General features: G+C 37.9%; 1 protein-coding gene across 1 annotated transcript in view; it reads left to right on the top strand.

The window, feature by feature from the left end:
- The window catches only part of LOC149088709 (uncharacterized), a 271,005-nt gene that overhangs the window by 120,268 nt on the left and 130,755 nt on the right, over positions 1-19,982 (top strand). The window contains exon 4 of the mRNA XM_089249188.1: positions 898-1,564. Within this exon, the coding sequence (XP_089105314.1) occupies positions 898-1,564 (667 nt within the window). The remainder of the gene's footprint in view (positions 1-897; positions 1,565-19,982) is intronic.

Genomic DNA, 19,982 nt, shown 5'->3' with positions numbered 1-19,982 from the left:
GGGACGCTGTGCATTTTTATTGTAATTAGAATTTTTCAAGACTCGTGTTCAAAATTTTTTCAGTGTTGAACCAGCTCATACGAAAATTGAAATTTTGAATCACCTTAATCACAGTTTAAGTTTAGAACCACCTCAATCATGATTGAAGTTTCAAACCACTTCAGTCGAAATTAAAGTTTAGAACCACCTAAACTATGACTGAAGTTTTGAACTACCTAAATCATGATTGAAAAGTTTCGAACCACACACTCATGATTAAAATATTTAACTACCTCAGTCAAAATTAGACTTTGAACCACCTCAGTCAAAATTAAAATTGGAACCACCTCACTCACGATTAAAATATTGAGCCACCTAAGTAAAAATCAAAGCTTTAAACCACCTCAGTCAAAGCTGAAGTTTTGAACCGCCTCACTCACGATTAAAGTTTTGAACCACTTCAATCAGCGTGGCCGTTAACGCTTCCTTGGGGGCGATGGAAAGTTCCAGGGGGGCCAGTAGAAGCTACGGGTGTAACATAGGTACCTATGGGTTAGATTGCGTTGGGGGCGATGGGAGAAAAAAATTTCTGAAGAAGGGGACGATGGGACAAAAAAGGTTGAGAAACTATGACTTAAATCATGATTGAATTTTAGAACCACCTCACTCATGATTAAAATTTTGAACCGCCTGAGTTAAAATTGAAATTTTGAACCACTTGAGTCAAAATTAACGTTTGAATCACCTTAATCATGATTGAAGTTTTGAACTACATGAGCCAAATTAAAGTTTCGAACCACCCTGTGTAGTATGTGCGTGTGTGTTCTCCGTTTTATAGAATGAAAATTTTCTGAATGTTTCTAATTTATTGAAGATTTACCAGAGATTTTTTTCGTTTCATTTCCCATTTTCGGTTAGATGCAAGACGTTCAAAATGACGTTGAAGAAGAAACTGATCTATCCCACGAACCAATCAGCGATGACCATTCATGCTCGCATGACAATATCGAAAATACAGAAGAGCCAAACGAAGCAGACATGGAGACAACGCTTGAAGACAACGTGCCATCGGACGTACCAACAAAGCACAACGATACCCATTCCGAAAACTATGCAGTAGAAATTCCCGCGGTTCTTACAGAAGAAGAAATTGTCATACCTGCTGATGATGTTGGTAGTGTTCCCGAAAAAATAGGTTTGGACACCTCGCGTCAAAATTTGAGTGACTCGGTTATCAACGAAGTGAAGTCACAAAACCATCCGAAACAAACTGTGGCGAAGCCTGCCGTTAAACCTCTCCACCAGAGGCCATTGGAAGACATCTTACAAGCCCTAGACAATTTATGCCTTGCATCCAGTCAACCCAAAGAAGTTGAGATCAACATCGACTGGGGCCCTACGGATGAGTCTGGCATAAATATCAAGCAAAAGATACTGTCTTCTGGATCGACTTCCTCCAGCGGAAGTACCATTGAAGATGACAATGATTTGTCAGTGGATGAGATTCCAGAAAACAGCAGCGAGTCAGTCGACGAGAATGCAATAGCGGCAGAAGCAGGGGCGAGTCTTCAAGAGACCTGCAAAGGTAGGCATTTCCTACACATTCAAAGATTTCATATCATGATGCAGTAGTATAGCATGGATGATTTCATGAATTTTATTCTCTCGTGTATAATGCTGGCAGGTTCATCCTGAATTCTTGCCTAATCTGAATCCCCACCATGATCGAATTCGCACCAGGCTGAATCCCTCCTGGTAGTTTTTTCCAGAATTTTGGCAATTCTCAATCCCTGCCGTATGTTTTATCCTGAATTCTTACTAGGCTGAACCCCTGCTGTAAGTTTTATCATTCCACCAAGCCTAATCACTGCTGGCAGTTTTCTCCAAAATTCTTGCAAGGATTAAACCTTTCTCTGCCATATTACCTGAATTCCTACTAGTTTGAATCCCTCTGCTATAGTTATCATCCTAAATTCCTGCCATCATTTTCGTCCTAAATTCCTGCCATCATTTTCATCCCAAATTCCTCTCCCATCATTTTCATCCTAAATTCCTGCCACCATTTTCATCCCAAATTTCTGCCATCCCAAATTCCTGCCATCATTTTCATTCGGAATTCTTGCAAGGATTAATCCTTGCTGTCATATTACCCTGAATTCCTACTATTGGTCGCTACTTCCTACTTCCCACTACCATTTTGATCCTAAATTCCTGCCATCATTTCCATCCTAAATTCCTGCCAGGCAGAAGAATCTCTGCTGCCATTTATATCCTAAATTTCTGCCAGAGCGAATCGCTGCTGTCGGTTTTATCTCGAATCCCTTCTAAGCTAAATGAATCCCTGCTGTCAGGTTTTATCTCAAGTGCGTGCTTGACATCTTCAGGTGAAACACTGCTCTCTTTCCTGGTCATTAGAATGAGACATACATCTGTTTTGGATAGAAAAGATTTAGCATCTCGCGTAAAAAATCTAAATTCCATCGCTGGTGCCACATCCAAGCTGAAGACGTACAACAAGAGAAGAGAGCTCACCTTTAGGGCACAACTCAACACTATTCCCCCAAAGTATCAGTCCTAGCTCATCTCTGTAGTCTTTTTCCTCTTTTTCTGTGCGCGAATGACACGACTCACATTAAAAGAGTCGTCTCAGAGAATCGCGACGTCTTCATCGAGCCCGTCCATACAAAACTACTCATGACAACTTTCTCTCGTTTTTACGATACACATTAAAACAAATGTTATTAGTAATGACCTTCGGGGGTATCTTCGGAACGCCGCGAATCCATTCCGATTGGAATTTCCGAACCAAAAACCCATAAAAATGTCTTTCACGTGGGCCCTTAAAAAGTCTCTTCGAAATCAATAACTCCGTGGTATAAACAAGTCAAGCCAATAAATTAAATGTGGATACAAAAAAAAAATCCCCCCTCCATTTCCTTTTATCTATTCTTTGGTGTCCATCGTCGTATCCCTTCTTTGTTGGGAGAAACAGAAATGGCGATTGCAATTTGGGACAGCAATTAGTACGTCAACGCCGTGGCGCCACAAGGTTTTCTCTCTTTCTCTTGGCAAATGGCGGCCGGCTATCTTATATGGACGCGTAGGGTCATTTGAAAAAAAATCTGTTACCCTTTCATAATACATTATACATCTTTTCTTCGCTCCAATCTTCCTCCACATTCTTCCATAAAATAAAATAAAAAATGCTCCACCTATACAGCATTTTTTTCTCCCTCTCTCTCTCTCTTTTTCTGGAAAGTTCTACACGCAGCAGCATCCCACTGATACTTGTACTAGTGGCCCTTAATATATCTCCGAACAAACATTAATGGAGGGCCTAGGATAGTGAAAAAAAAAAAAAATGGCTGCGCTATAAGCTATTACGGTAAAGGATGATATATATGTACGTATGTATGTGTGTAAATGGACTTTGGTGAAGTCCAATACCCTCGGGATCCTAAGGTGTTGGAGCTGGTCCGCCCATTTTACCTTCAAGAAGGTCATTTCTACTCTCACGCCGCTCTGCTTTATTATTATTATTACATTCGTGCCTTTATTCTCGAATTCCCGGCCGAGTGTTCAACGACAGCTTGTTAATAGAGACGTCTGGATGAAAATTTTATGTGCAGTTTACATGTCGGTGCAGGTTTAATCAACTGGATTATTTGTCGTGTCGATGTTAGAGTAACGTTATTATGATACGCATGTTAAGAGTCACAAAGCTTAATTGGGAACGAAAGTTTTTCATCTCTCGAACGGACGGTTACATAACATAAATTACAATCGATGTTGTGCAATCTTCATCATTAGGGCAAATAATAATGTCTTTGGTATTTGGATATTTTTATGAGGAAATGTTAAAGGTGTTTTTTTAAAACACGAGTTATAGAGAAAATACTAGAGTTATTCTTGAATTAAGGGACAAAAGTTTTTTATTTATTTATTAAAATTAGAATAAATTCCTAAACGCCAAAAAATAACATGTATGTTATTTTAATCTACACATACTCAAGGCCGTTTTAAGAGCATCATGGGCCCCCGGGAAAATTGATTTTTCTGAGGCCCTGCCAAACAATTTCTAGAAAATTTCAACCAGATCTAATTTTTGTGAGATCCCTCTTCGTTTGAGGCCGCCGTGCCCGGGTGAAATATTAACGATGTTTTAATTTATTTAATAATTTAAACATAACAAACCATAATCAAGAATAAATTAAGCACGAACCATAAATTAAGCATAACAAACTGTACCGTGTCGATCGTGGAATTTTGAGTAATATTAAAAAATTGAGGAAAAATGTTCAATTTTGTCAATTTCTATAAACTTCAAGTACGATGCGTGACCGGAAGATATGAAAATAATTTAAAAATTTTTACGTCGTTTTTCTTTTTATTGAAGGAGGCAACTTTTCCGCACTATAGCGATTTGAAAATAAAAAATTCATTTTTTTTCTACCCACTCTAATGTTCACCCTTAGAAATGCGTGGTTGAAATGTTCCCCCATTGAAATGTTTGGTTGACCTTCACCCCTAAAATGCGTGGAAGACCACCCCCTAGAAATACATGAAAGACTTGTTAACCCCTAAAAATGCGTGAGAGCTTTAAAGGTCTGGTTTACTCCTTTTAGATATCGGCAAAAAGCATGCTTTCTCTCCTTAAAATGTACAAGAGGCTTGCGTATCCCTGATATGCTTAGAGTTTCTACTACTACTAAACCACACATGCATCGTCCATATTCCTGTGCGGAACTTCTAACGAATTGGTACGCGTTAGAACGTGCGTTTCCATTGTGAAACTAACGTGAAGTTCGTTCCTGTGTAATGTTTGTTATAGTGCTGCCATCTGCAATATTTTTTTCGAACTATGAGTAAAATGTTATGATTGAAGATTTGTATAGTTGTAGGCCTGTTGCTCTTCGTGGCGAGACTTTTTAACGGGAAAGATTGGCTCGAATTCGTGCCTGGCTTACTTTTAGAAATGCGTATTAAAGACGACTTTGATTTTTGGAATAAAAAAAAAACACTTAGTGGAACCCACTACTACTATTTATTGGCAAAGAAAAATAATTAAAATTTCGAATAGCAAATTTTCTTACCAACCGGCGTCAATGGGGTTAATAATGTTTACCTCTTGACGTAACTCCCCCGTTACTCTACCGCCATTATTAATTTTATATATTCATTTTTCTACATAATTCCTTGAAGGAAACCAAGCTCATCTTAGAAATCGTAGCGTGCAAAAATCTTTTACTCCAAATGAAATATAAGAAGTCGTGGATGTTATCTTAAAACCAGAGATAACTTCTAAATTCTTAATAATAATAATTAAAAAAAAAAACAATTTCAGATATTTTTCTTTTGTTATTTGCGTAAAATAGCAGCATTTGGGCATTTGTTATTAATTTGTTAATAGATTATTAATCATTAAGATACAGTATATTCAAATATTTAACAATTTTCCGCGAATCAAAACCGTCATATAAACACTTTCTTTGACGGGTTTTTCTTGAACCGTCTAAAAGAGAGTCACTGTCTCAATCACAAAGGTCTTCAACCACCAAAAAAACACAAAAAAATACATCGATCGAACTTAAAGCGATACATTGAACCCTTCCTTTTTTAAGGGGAAAAAAAAAAACGAAAAAGACGAGAATAACACAAAATATATTCATTTGGCATCCACGTCCGCCTTCCGTCATTCACTACTAACCCTATAATCAAAAGAAGCCGCGGCCACAAGGAGGCGACAACCGTTATGGACGGCCTTGAAGGGCCTTACATACAATTGAGACCTCATGAAAATTTACTTTTTATTCTCCATTTTCATTATTATTATTATTATACATACATATATTCATTTCTTTATCATTATCATATATTTTTTTCCCCTCGTTTTAAAATAATAATAATAATAACATTCCGCCAATCATCATCATCATCACCTTATGACCATTAACTCCTTTCATTATCTGTCACAGAATCTCCATTTTGTTTTTGCCTGTTAAAAGGGGGGTATAAGAGCGAGCGAGATTACCACAAAAGTGTTGAGAAAAATGTATCCCTTTCTTTAAAAAGAGAAATGCTTTCCATTCCCATTTCGTTTATTATATGATGGACTTTTAATAGCCTGACGAGCATGGCATAGCCACTTAAAAGAAAAAAAAAGGCATGAATGAATGATCTTGCATGACCCTTATCGGGTATGTAAGAGCGTAAGGCACTGACTTATTATAGGCCTATACCATAACGATAAATTCAAAGAATAAGACTTCAACCTCTAGTTACCCCCTCGACTTGTTATATATGTACTACAAGCTGGATTGGAAACATTTAGATTCCTTAAGCCTTTACGGAAAGAAACTACTAGAGATGTGTTTTTTTAAGGATGTTATAACGATGGTTTACACTCACACACACACACACACCTACGTTATACATATCTTAGAATTCTACTGGCAATGTCTTGTTATCAGGTTTGAAGTCATTAAAATTTTGCTTTCAATGAAAGTGACGATTCTTATATGGGCCTGAGTGGGTGGTCCCGAGTATCCGGACTGGACCACCATGAATGGCTATGGGGATGCGTAATTTATTTTCAAACTTAATGCCCATTTCTGGCGGTTTAGGGGATACTGAGGTCTTTGAAAGACCATCCAACCCTTTTGTTAACTCTGTTTCCATGCTAAAAGCTGCGGTTTAATTCTTTATTCGGCAATGTTGCCCTCAAAAAAGCAACATGATTTTCGTATACTTTTCAAGTGAACGCATTTTACTTGTATATTTTGAGCTCGTTTCGGCACTGATGTTTCGAAGCAACTCCTTCGCATTCGATTTTTACTTCTGAGCTGTTCGTGAAGCTTCTATAATTACCGGCAGAAGGGCTTAAAGATATGCATGTTTTCTATTTTTTGACAAGCCAAGCAAAAAAATGGATTTTTGACCCTCGCATTTTGGAGGGAAATACCACGTGCGGAGGAGACATATTGAAGTGCATTCTCCGAAAATGACAGAAAAGTAAGTTTTCAAACAATAAATTACATTTTTATACTATTCAAATTTACATAAATCTCATAAATACAGCGTTTTCCCAAAAAAGCAACATCCAGTATTTTTTTGAAATGTTGACTTTTCTTTTTTGGCATTCAGGGTACCTCATTTGCGTAATATAACCCCCACCCCTTGATATTTCAATGCTCGCTAATTAAAGGATTAAAATAAACTACCGCACACGCACACCTCGCCTATATTCCTCTACTGAATGGGAATTAGCGTGTATGTGTTGCGAACGTAATGCGAGGTTTATTTCTACGGAATGTTTGAAGTGTACACTGCTTGTCAATAGTTTGAAATAGGCTAGTAAATTGCCGCCAATCGATGGATTTGAGTTTAGTCTCAAATTAGGTTATCACTTTTCTTAGTTTTTGATGACATATAGGGACTCTCTCTGTCTGATTACTACTCCACTGAGGTTTATCGCCCTTGATGATGTGAGAAGTCAAATTTTCGTGACCGCCACTGTAATCTACGTTTCATCTTATGGTGCTTTAACCTGTCAGTGACAGTCTAATGCCTGTTGGTTTTCGGGAGTGGAGTCTTTTATTCTCATACAAAAACTGACAGGTGTATCACAAGCGTTTATTATCCGAGGGAATCGTATTTGATACAAGATCGTAGTGCCGTGAAGTCGGTATCATACACAAAGACTACATTTTCACTCATTACTGACTCGTAAATATTTGCCGGTCCTTTAAATCTTTCTCTGACGTAAGTCTTCAGTTATTTGGAATTTTTGTTCATATGTCTAATTGCGTGCAATGTTAGTGCCACACTAATAGTGGTGATAGTGATTCTGCAACGGGGTATATTTCAGAGATAATGTGTGTGAGCATTTCGTACAGCGTGCTTTCATTGGTTCGTGCTCACTCAAAAAACAGTCTCAATTACACCCACAAGGATCGCTAGGAAACAGCGTATCCTATCATCTTGAGATATGCTTTCTTTTGTGGAAATATCTCTGTGATCCCTTATATCCTGAAAGAAGCTTGGATTCCTCCAATTCTTAAAAAAATTAGACACTTGGGCGCCTTCAAGAAAGATTAGAGCTTTTCAATTTTGGAAGATAACTCTAATCGGCTTAGATACCTGAATTCTAGAAAAGAATGAAGGACACCTTCAATTCTCAAGAAAGATTAGATATTTTTGATTTTGAAATGGGTTCCCTTAGTTTCAAGAAAGATCGGGCTCCTTCAGTTCTCACGAAAGATGAGGTACTTTCAATTTTGAAAGGGGTTCCCATCCTTCAGTTCTAGGGAAGATCGGGCTCCTCCAATTTTCGAGAAAGATTTGATACTTTCAATTTTGAAATGGATTCCCATCCTTCAATTCTGAGAAAGATCGGGTTCCTTCGATTCTCAAGAAAAATTAGATCCCTTTAATTTTGAAGAAGTGATTCTCCTTGCGAAGTATATATATTTTTCATAGGAATAAACATTTATTTGCCTATGATATATACCTTCTATGCTATTGTTGGGATTCATGCTCCCCCAAAAAGAACAGAAATTCGGCTTTCAAACATCGGCCGGGTCAACTGGCCTGTGCAGTTAGCGAAGTGGCCAACTTTGAGCTTTGGCACACACACACACAGTAGCATGTGCATTTATGTATAAAGACATTACATTTATGTATGAAGTACTGAACTGTACCAAAAGGAGTCAAAATATGACTAGGAAGCAGTTTTTGGTATTAAAATGGTGTTTTTGATGGTATATGTTCGGGTAGGAAGTGAGCATTTATAGAGCTCCGGCCTATCCGGCTTTTCTGTTATCCGGCCCGCCCTTCAGCTACGTTAGGCCGGATCCTACCGTACTTCAATTCCTAAAATACAACTACCATCACACCACTAAAATCACGCTATTTGTCTTTGGATGGGTCTATAATTATATCTCACGAACATACACGCGCATACTACGGACCGGCCTAACCGTTGTGGTATTGAAAAACCAACGCACGTCCCATTTTTTTTTTTTTCGTTCATAAAATCACTTTCCTCACCTTTTTATATACAATGCGACAATTACACGCTATCGATTCTCTTTCTTTTCGGTGATTCTCTGTGAAGAAAACGCATTACCTATCGAACGAGGTGATGACTTCGTAACAAATTATATATACGTTATCATATTTACAATAGATGAGGTCAGACCTTATTAATCGTGTTTACACGTAAACATATTATTATTATTTTTTTTATCCAGCGGATGCGTCTTTCAAGCTCATCCTGTAAATGGATCATCATTAAATGATGAGCCAGAGCATAACGTGTTGATATTGATACCAATAATAAAATGGAGGATGAAAGCCTCGGGGTGGGTCGTAAGAAATTTGTAAATAATAGCTCTACAGAGGAGTCTAAAAACGTAATCACCGCACCTTGTTCATTCTCTAGACTTTTTAAATGGCTATTGAAGAATATCCATTCGTAAAGATGAAGCCGTTTGATCTAAAAACGCTGGTGGTATGTATCGTATTAGAATTATATAATCCTTATGGGAAAAAAGGAAGTTGTAGTGCAGGGGGTCTTCAACCTTTCTAGGGTCGAGCACTATACCTGTGTTGATCATCAAACGAAGAGCACCCTTACGGCAACTTTGACACGAGTATATATGCCCGAATTCTACATAACTGTAATCCTTGGATGAAGTTTTCACGGGATGTTCAATTGATCAGGTGCTCGCGAGCACGAAATCGGACACGAGCATTAAGCACTCTTGATGCTTCCAAGAGCGCTACGGTGCTCGCGAGTAACAGGTTGAAGATGAGTGTTGTAGTGAGACGAGATGGGAGAAAAACGGCTGTGTGTAATATAGTTTAAAGCAAGACAATTAATGTCAAGAATTTGTTTCGAAGTTTCGCAGCCATTTTATCGTCGCCACGGTGGTGGTCGGATCAAGTTGGTTTTCTGTGGTTCTCAACTTCCAGGTGCGAATGCGGGCTGATCTCCCCTTTAAAAAGTTTCTCCACAGAGAGCAACAGGCCCCCCTACAATGGTACAATTATTCAGTCATTGCACTTCACTCTTAGTTAGAAAAATTGATTTCAGATGGCAGCACTACACAGTAGCAAACTTAATGTCAGGTTCACAAGACGTGCCCACATTCCAACATGTACCAATTCGTTTGAAATTCCGCAGAGGAATGTGGACGAGGTGTGTGTGTGTGTGGTTCAGCAGCAGCAGTAGGTGCCGTCGCACCGGGCCCCGTGTTTTGGGAGGCCCTTCACTTACAGTAATAATAATTCCTTTCATAAATTCTGGAATTCGGCATTCGGCTTTTTCATCCAGAAAGAAATAATTCTGGAATTTTCTGAAGTTTCCATCATTTTTTTAGAATTCTGAATTTTCATTAATTCTAAAAGTATTTCTTACATTTATTCTGAATTTTCATAAACGCTGGAATTATTTCCTGCATTTTTTCAGAAGTTTCATGATTTTAATTTTCTGAATTTTCCAATTCCCCTCCTCCGCAGAATATACAAGATTCGGGGCTAAGGGGGCCCCCCGAAATAGTCAAGACGCCTCTGGCCCCACTATTTGTTTCGCACCGGGCCCCGCGTCTGGTAAGGGTGGCCCTGTCGAGTCCACGACCCTTCCCGTCATGTTCAGAAATTATCTTACATATCTAACACTACTCAGGAAATAATGAGATTTGCATCTCAAATGCGCGTTCCTCTGGGGAATTTCCAAAATAGTGCCACTCAGTGGGCAAGGGATTTCAGTCAAACTGCGCATGTGCAAAATTCTAAACTCCTGTGTCTCAAGAAATTATTCTCCAGTCTTCATTTGAAAAATACAGGTTTCCCATAAATTCGTAAATCGTTTAAAAATTCATAAAAGTTGAAGGGTTTGGTATATTTGAATGCGATTATAAAGGAAAAAGAGGATGGTACATAAGAAAAAAAATAATTCAAATTTTTATAAAATAATTGTGTAAATAAATAAACAAATGACTTATAATCGAAGTTTTTATTGCAATGATTCATTCAAAAACCACAAAAATCTCTATCTTTAATTGAAAATCTTATCAAATATCCGAATTTTAAAAAAAAATCAATTAGTGCTTAGGCAAAGTGAAGTCACTAATGGCACCAGTTTTCGAAAAATTGGAAATAAAAATTAGTTGAAATGATTCACATGATTATGTCGCGCGTCACGACCAATGAAAGAGAAACAACAGCTTGACGATTGACAAACACGCCGATCAGACAACCTCCATTAAATAAATAATTCGACTTTATAATCGTTCAAAGACCTGAAATTTTTTACCAAAAAATAAAATTCCAATAAACATTTATTCGAATTTATAAATCATAAAATGACCGATTAGATGGCGGTCACATCTAGTGGGTCCCAAACACAACCCCCATCGATAACATACCCAAGCCATAAAAAAATAGTTATTCAACGATGAAAAGTAATCAAACTTCACTTAATCGATACATAACAATTTTTGTTTTTTAAAAAAGACTTGATTATAATTTTTTTTTTTTTCACTGAAAAAGAGAGAAAGTAGATTCCATAATATCAACTGCAGGGTGTGTCACGTTTTAGTCACCATTTTGGAAGAGCCTATAGGCCTATATGTATGTATTATAATTCGCAGAGGAAGAGAGATCAGATTGAGATGGACGTTATTTACACGCCTTCCCTTCATCTGGTCATTTTATTTTTTTTTCTTGACGTTATTGGACAAGCCATTTTGTAAATCAAACGAATCAATATCATCGTTGCCAATCATCCCACGAGCTATTTCCTATCACATCAGTTGCACGGTGACCCCTCCCTTTTATCATGCATGTCCATTCCATTACAGAGAATTTCCATTTAAATGACGTGAGCTTCGATATAATAAAAAATAATATAAATCTTCTTTTCTTCTATTATTATTATTATTATTATTATTTTTGAATTAATATTATTGACGGGAACGAATAACAATGGGTTCCCCCGTTCCGGGTTACACAAGCGAAATATGTAATAGAATATCTTCATTTAATTTTTCTTTTTATTTTGTATGATTGATTCTAAAATTATACATCGATTTTCTTAGGGATGTCGTGTAATGATCCTTATATACCTGTAGGTATATATATATATATATATATTAGTGTTCGCTGTAACTTACCAATGATGTTATCTTTTTGGTACAACGATGTTACATAATGTAGGATATGATTTACTGAGGGATATTCGAATTAATTTATACTTTATAGTGGTTAGGTCTGGAATTGCTCGAGGAAACTGGAGGAGTCTTGTTTTGTGAGAATCGGAAATGTTGTATCTTTAGAAGCTTTCAATGAAGTGTTTACGCATGAGGTTTTTCTTTTCTACTTTTTTCAGATACAGTAGCTAACCGAGCTTCTTAAATTTACATGCTCCCCACGAGCTTCCATGAGCTGCTGGTGCCTCTCTCCGATGAGTTTCCAAAACCCTACACACTGTGATCTGAGCTTTCAAAATCTCCAGGAAACTTTCTCACCTTCCAAAATCTGTACGAACTCCCCGTCCACCCCCTCCCCACTAGCTGCCAAAAATTTGTATGCTCCCATGATTTGAGTTTTTAAAATCTGAACGCTCTTTGCCGAACATCAGAAATCTGTTGGCTTCCTTGAGCTTAGCTTCTAAAATTTGCACGCAACTCCCTCACCTTGTCCAACTTCAAAAATCTGTACGCTCTTCCACGTGAACGTCCAAGATCTGTAGATTCTGTCGAGCTGAACTTTCAAGATCTACACGCACTTTCTCCCCAGCTTCTGCACGCCTTTTCATCCTGAGTGCAAGCTGCTTTACGATTCTGCTAGTTGGTGCCGTTGCCGAGATTTGTTAAAAACCCGAATTTCAAGTTTTTTTTAACCAATCCTTAACGGCGCCGACTCGCAGAATTGAAACCAGCGTGCACTATGTGGTCGCACCCTAACTTCCAAAATCTGCACTAATCAATCACCCCCCACCCCTCTTTCTTCGAAATCTGCACGACTCTCGAGCTTGAGCATTTGAAATCTACACGCAAATTTCCCCTCTCCCGCTTCCAAAATCTGCACGCTTCTCTCCGAATTCCAGAATCCACATGCTCTTCTCCGAATCTGACCTTTTAAAAACTGCATGCTTTTCCTGAAACTTCCAAAATCTGCCCGCTATCTGAGTTTCCAAAATGCTCATGCGATCATTTTTTCGTTCCAAAATCTACACAGGCATTCCTCCACAGGCCTATACCAACCAAGGTGTTCCTTAAAATGGAATTAAGAAATTCTGAAATTTTTGTGACTCCAGTCTCTGTTCCTTAAGCCTTATGATAGATTCTGTCACCAGTAACCCTCAAAACGTCCTAGAATGGGAACCCCACCACTGGAGGATTTTTTTTATGTGTGGGCCACCTTTTTACTTAATAAAATGATAAATTGCACATCATGAAAAAAATTTATCGTTTTAATTAAGTTTAATTCAATTTATAGTAAATAGCATTTCCTAAATTTATTTTCAAAATTTATCTGAATTGAAGAAACTAGAGAGAGAATGAGTATTTAGATATATATATATGTATATATACCCAATAAATTCAGTAACTCTAATTTACAAAATTATCTCCGAATTTCAAGAAAAAAATTTCATCAAATTTAAAAAAAAACTCAAGTACCGATAGCTTCAAAAACATCTGTTGCTTATTGTTTCAGTCCAGAAATTTCTTGGTTATGCTTTTTTACTTCGTCTTGAATTCCAAATTTATTATTTTTTTTCAAGAGTAAATTTATTTTCTTATTCGATCCTCACCGTTTTGTAACGATTTTGTTGTTTATCGTTTTCCTTCGTCCGAAACTTACTTTCAATTGAAATGTTTTGGATTTTGAGCGAGAACAAAACCCACACTCAAAACTGTTTTGTTTTCGTACGCGGTTTGCGTTCGGAAAGCGCACGCGCCCGCGCGCGTATGATCGGGTCGTCCGTCTTTGACGACGAGAAACCCCCCCCCCCACTATTTATTATACGCTATATTGTATTGACCGTAATTTCGGAGGCGAGTAGACCATGGAAATTTGATGCAAATTGGTTTCCATTTCTACATATTGCTCGTGTTTTCTCACATCGAGATTTCTATCTACATTCGGTTATTGCTCCAAAACAAAATTTTATTTTGCGGATAGTCATCGCGGTCATTTCCTCCTTGTCCGGCATTAGGCCATTTTTTGCTATCCACGTACAAAATAAAACTACTTTTTTGCTGTCCGTTGGGCAAATCGATTCATCTCAATACAAGCTCTTTATTGCTCGAAATTGTCTCATATTATTGATGGCGATGGATGTGTCTGGCCTTTTCTAGTTTCTTAAAAATAATTTTTCAGATCTATTATACTTATTGCATTTTTTTTTGTCTCTCTCTCTCTCTCTCTCTCTCAGTATTTACGTTGCGTGAGATGACAAATATACATGGTGTCCCATAAATTCATGAATAGTCAAAAAACAGGAGTTCTATGGGTCGCGACCCGAATTCGGGTCGCAGAGGCTTCCGAGATGGGTCATATAAATCCACTTGCAGCCGGGTATTCTTTAGCTATGGGTCACGACGGAAACTTTATTCGCAATGTCTTTTCAAAATGAATCGTACAAATCTACTTTCAGTCACAGATTCTTGAGCTACGGGCCACGATCACAAAACTTGATTCGCTACCTGGCAGTCGAGGGGTTAGGGAACTAGCTTCTGACTGTGCAGGTCTGGGTTGGAATCCCGGTTCGGGCATGGATGTCTGCTAACTCTAACAAATTCTTTGGACAGATCGTAGAGATCTCTTGGGAATATGTGATGATCACATTAAGTTATTATAAAAAATAAAATGACATCTGAGATGGGCCGTACAAACCCTGTTATAGCCGAGTATCCTTTAGCTATGAGTCACGACGAAAATTTTATTCCAAAATGGGTCGTAAAAATCTACTTACAGCCAGGGATTTTTCAGCTGAGAGTCAAGGCCCAAACTTGATTCGCGGGGACTTCCGAGATGGGTCGTAAAAATTCATTTATAGCCAGGGATTCTTGAGCTATAAGTCACGACTCAAACTTGATTCGAGACATACTAGATGAGTCATTTGAATCGGCTAACAGCCTGCTATAGATGTATATTGCATTACTGGGTTTCATTCATTTCGAAAACAAACAGTCCCATGGGTCGCGAAGCTGAACTCGTTGATTATGGGTCGCGGCTGAAGAAGGTTTAAAACCCCCGGTCTCTAAAAATTCATAGAAGTTGAAGGAATTGGTATAATGTGGTTTGACGAGTTTGGTTTGAAGAGTTACTCTCACGAGAGAGTCCGACTGTAGTGTGATTAGTCCTGAACCTTCCTTCTGTGTCCGAAACAGTCGTAAAGCTTCAGCCGGTGATCCGTGCTGAGGTACAACAACTTCACCAATAGTGCTTTCATCCACCAATGTCAACATCACAATAAATACCTTATGCAAGCAACAATAACGGGAAAATTCACAACTGAGCTGTTAACCGTACTCTCTGCATTTTATGGCACTTCGATTTGCTCTCATGAAACGCACCATGAAATGAACTTTTTGTACCAAAACAAAAAAATAAAAATAAAAAATCCTTTTTCCGTGAGAATAAATTCCTCGAAAACCGCATTTAAATATACCAATGCCTTCAGGTTTTTTATTAATTATTGAATAATTTACAAAATAAATGGACATAATTTAGGAGGCATCCTGTTTATCTGGACTAGTTTAGTTTCCAAATAACTTAGATGTATGATTTGAAATTGTGCAATAAATGTATTTGTTAATGGTACTCAGGGGACTACATTCAATTCTAGAGATTGGAACTTACCCTCGGGCCAGAATTTTTCATGAGCACCTCTCTATTGTGAAGATAAATAATGGAAAGATTCATTTCTGGGACCCCGGGGCTGAAGCTTTGTCATCCCCCCCCCCCTCCCCTCCACCTATAGAGGGGTCACTAGAGTACTATTGTCCTATCACCACACACGCACACACATGGCACGTCTCCGGCAATGCTCAAATTAGGTTGAAACCAATTCTGGGCATATCTCCGAAAATTTACGTGCCTGGTCGGAAAGTTGAAATAATAGATGCGGGAATAAATATTTAACATTATGCCCGAAAAATACTGCAATTGACCTATTGTATTATAACAAAACTATCTGTTACAAATCTTAGAATAAAATTGTTGTTGGTTTTAAACCGATGCGCGGAATGAAAATGAATAACATGTGGAATGATACTATATATTTATTGTTTTTATACTTCATAAGTGTAAATTTTATGCACCGAAATATCGGTTAGTATGGTTTTTTTTTTGTTTATGTGTTTATAAAAAGTGATTTAGTGTCAAATATAAAAACGTATTAACCGATATTTTGGTGTATACAATTTACGCTGGTATGCAGTATGAGAACAAATAATTTTTGGTATTATAAAATTGTTTGTTTGTTTCCATGCTGCCAGTTTGGAACCGACAACTAACTTGACTTGAAAAATTATAGCAAGTAGTTTATTTTGTATTTCATAGGTGGCGGCAAAAAGGCACTTATGTTTGTGAGCTATATATATATATATGTGTATATATATACACGTATATGTATGTATATACAGTATAGGTATTATTTCCGATATTTTTGTGCAGAAGAAAAATTCTCATATTTTCTACAATTTTACAATGAATTGCAGAATTTTGATCCCTTTCGGACACTTCTTATATTGTGTAATAGGGCCGTATATATAATTTTTTTGTAAAAATGTATGGGGTGGGTGTGTGTGTGTGTGTGTGAGAGAGAGAGAGGGGTGCCATGACCAGGGGCGTACGCAGTATAGACATTGGGAAGTGTTACAAAAAAGGTTTGACAAAGGCACAACATTTTTTTTCCCCGAAATTTTTGAGTTAACACTCTCTAAAAAAGCATTTAAATCATAGTTTTCCAGCCTTTTTTGTCCGATCACCCCCTTCTTCAGAAATTTTTTTCTCCCACCGTCCCTCAATGCAATCTAACCCATAGAATCCTATATATGCCCGTTACTTCTACCCCCCCCCCCCCGGAACTTTCAATCACCCCCCAAGGGGGCGTTAACGCCCACGTTGGGAATCAATGATTTAAATTAACAGAAATTGGTTAATATAGCATATAAAGAGTATTTTCTTTCGATATTAGAATTTTTCACTGAAAAATTAAAAAGCGAAAGTGTTTACATATTTTGTTACTTTTGATACACCCCCGTCGGATATGTACCTAATTGGTCGAAAGTTTTACATACCCCCACGCATGCCAGGCAATAGATTTGTCTCCTGTTCACAAACATAATATTTTTATGTGTAATTATTTCCAAGACGAGAAGAAACAAGGCACCAGTTTTAAAGGATTATATCAAAGGAAATGGACTGGACTTTGTTTGGTTTCTTTATCGAGCGGTTCATTCGTCATTGTTTACTGTAAATGTTTGGATCCCAGTGTTGTGTTGTGTTAAGATTTGTGTCCATGCTATTGGTCAGTTTTCGGGGGAGGAAAGAAACCAGTTTCATCATCATCGTAAAATCTAAAAAAATATAAAAAAATATTCGTGTTGTGCATCACTTATTAGTTGGTTTTTCGGTGTGGTTATAACAGTATCAAACCACAAACCGCTTCTTCTCATTCTTGTGACGACGACGACCTTGGGATTTTTTTGTTATTATTGTTGTTGTTATTATTATTATTAGACACGGTACTCTGAGCACTTCACTCTATTTTTCTTCATTATTTCCTTAAGACTGCAGTAATGTCTTAATGGTCTGGAGATTCTCCATTTACTTCACTTTTTACTTGTGGACAGTTTTGTGCGCGGGGCGTCTCCGGTAAATTATGATTCAGTGATTTTTATTTGATCATTTTTTTTTTTTTGCGGAGTTATAATTACTTTACACCGATGTTGTCTACGAGCTGTTATTATTTCACAAGTGAGTTTTATTATTAATAATTATCTTATTATTATTCCTGTAGAAATTTTTTAAACGTGTTGCTATCGTTGCTATTTGGTTTTTATGTCGGATTGATTTTAGATCTAAATTTATTAATACGAATATTTAGTTGTGTGAGTGGTTTTACATTTTAACTTTCAATATACCCATCATTTTTCCCGACTGACTATTTTTCAGTAATTTTAGCGATGATTGGCAACTTTTCTTGCCTTCGGCAAATCTTTCGGCTGTAAATGGAAAATTTACTTGCCTTCTACTGTAACTTGTAACTTTATTTGCCTTTGACAATTTTTGGCTGTAATGGACTTTAACGTTCCTTTGATAAAAAGTTTTTGTCTGTAATTGACAACTCTATTTGCCTTTGACATTTCTTTCGTTTGTAAATGGCAACTATTCTCTCCTTGCTAATATTTTTTACTCTATCCTGTATTTTTATGAAAGAAATATGGGCAGCCTAGATATTTACCGCATTGTGTATATAGATACTTTTAGCCCCCCCCCCCCCCGGCAGAAAACATTTGGCCCGTGGAGCGGACGTTGTGCACTCCCGATTCAAGGATTAGGAGTTGGTAAGACCCCCAGAGCTTGAGCAGCGTCAAGCTCTACCATGTTGTTGGTAGCCATATGCTATATTCCCCCTACTCATATTCATAACTCTTTATCTCAAGCCAACATTGGGAAAGCCCCCCATCAAACGGAAGAATGTCTCACAATTTCAAACAATATTAATCAAAATGAATATAATGAATGGTTATTTATTATTATTTCTTCTTGGCCTATTCGAGAGAAAGTTGGACTGCGTGCTTCCCCGACACACGCACACACAATGCTTTTCCATCTCACTCAATCCTCTTGTTCACCTCTTCGGTACCTTTATCACTGTTTCCTCCAACCTCATCATCCATCATTCGGATTCATTTTACATTCTTTATTCTCGGGAATAGCCCACGAAGATGCCTGCCATTCCCGTTTTTTTCATATCAATCACCATACCTGCAATGAATTACCCCTTTTCGGTTGCTGCCATTTATTTCATAACATTATTTGCTACTATATTAATCATTCGTACAAGCCAGACCGCTCCCCCCCCCACCATAACCTGTCTCCCCAGTCGTTCTCGTGAAATTGTGCTATATCTTGTAATGTTTCTTTGGGTTTCTTTGACCTCCCCCCCCCCCCGGGGGGCGGGTCTTATAGTCTTTCAGGCTCAAAGAAAGATAAGCTAAATCTTACATTTAGCATTGATGTTTGAAGAACATTGATGTTTAAGCTGGCTTCTGTTGAAAATAGGTTTATTAAGATCACGCGGGCTGCTTCATGAACAAATGGAAAAATTTAGGTTACCTTCAAATGAGCATTTTTTTTTTTTTTTTTTGTCAAAGAATATGTGTCCCAGGAGATGAGAGTCTACACCAGTGATTCCCAACGTGGGCGTTAACGCCCCCCTGGAGGGCGATGGAATGTTCCAGGTGGGCGGTAGAAGCCACGGGTATAACATAGGATCCTATGGGTTAGATTGCGTTGGGGGGCGCTGAGAGAAAAAAAATTCTGAAGAAGGCGGCGATGGGACAAAAAAAAGGTTGGGAAACTATGGTCTACACCAATGTTTCCCAAAATGGCCAATATCGTTCCCTGGGGGGGGGGGGCGATGAAAAGGTCCGGGGTTCGGTAGAAGCTCAGAGTTTAGTATAGGATCCTATGGGGTAGCTTGAGTTGGGGGGCGATGAGAAGAAAAAAATTTTCGAAGAACGAGGGAAGCGATGGAACGGAAAGTTTGGGAAACTATGGTCTACACTCTACACGAAAGAGATAGTCCTCTAGTTTTCTACCGAGCCTAAGGCGACCACCGATGGATGGAGCCTTCATTTCCCACCCAACTCCATTGGTTGGAAATTGCCGTATGGTGATTTATGACCGGAGCTGGTGTGGGGTAAAGTAGAAGTAGTCCTCTAGTTTTAATCCCTGTACTTTCTGTCAATGCGTTTCTG

The sequence above is a fragment of the Pholcus phalangioides genome, unplaced genomic scaffold (genome assembly GCF_987345545.1).
Source record: "Pholcus phalangioides strain wild (caught in Gottingen) unplaced genomic scaffold, Ppha-v1.0 ptg000003l_1, whole genome shotgun sequence".
Lineage (NCBI taxonomy): Eukaryota > Metazoa > Arthropoda > Arachnida > Araneae > Pholcidae > Pholcus > Pholcus phalangioides.
The sequence above is the reverse complement of the archived record's forward strand: the minus strand, read 5'-3'. Positions and strand labels throughout refer to the sequence as shown.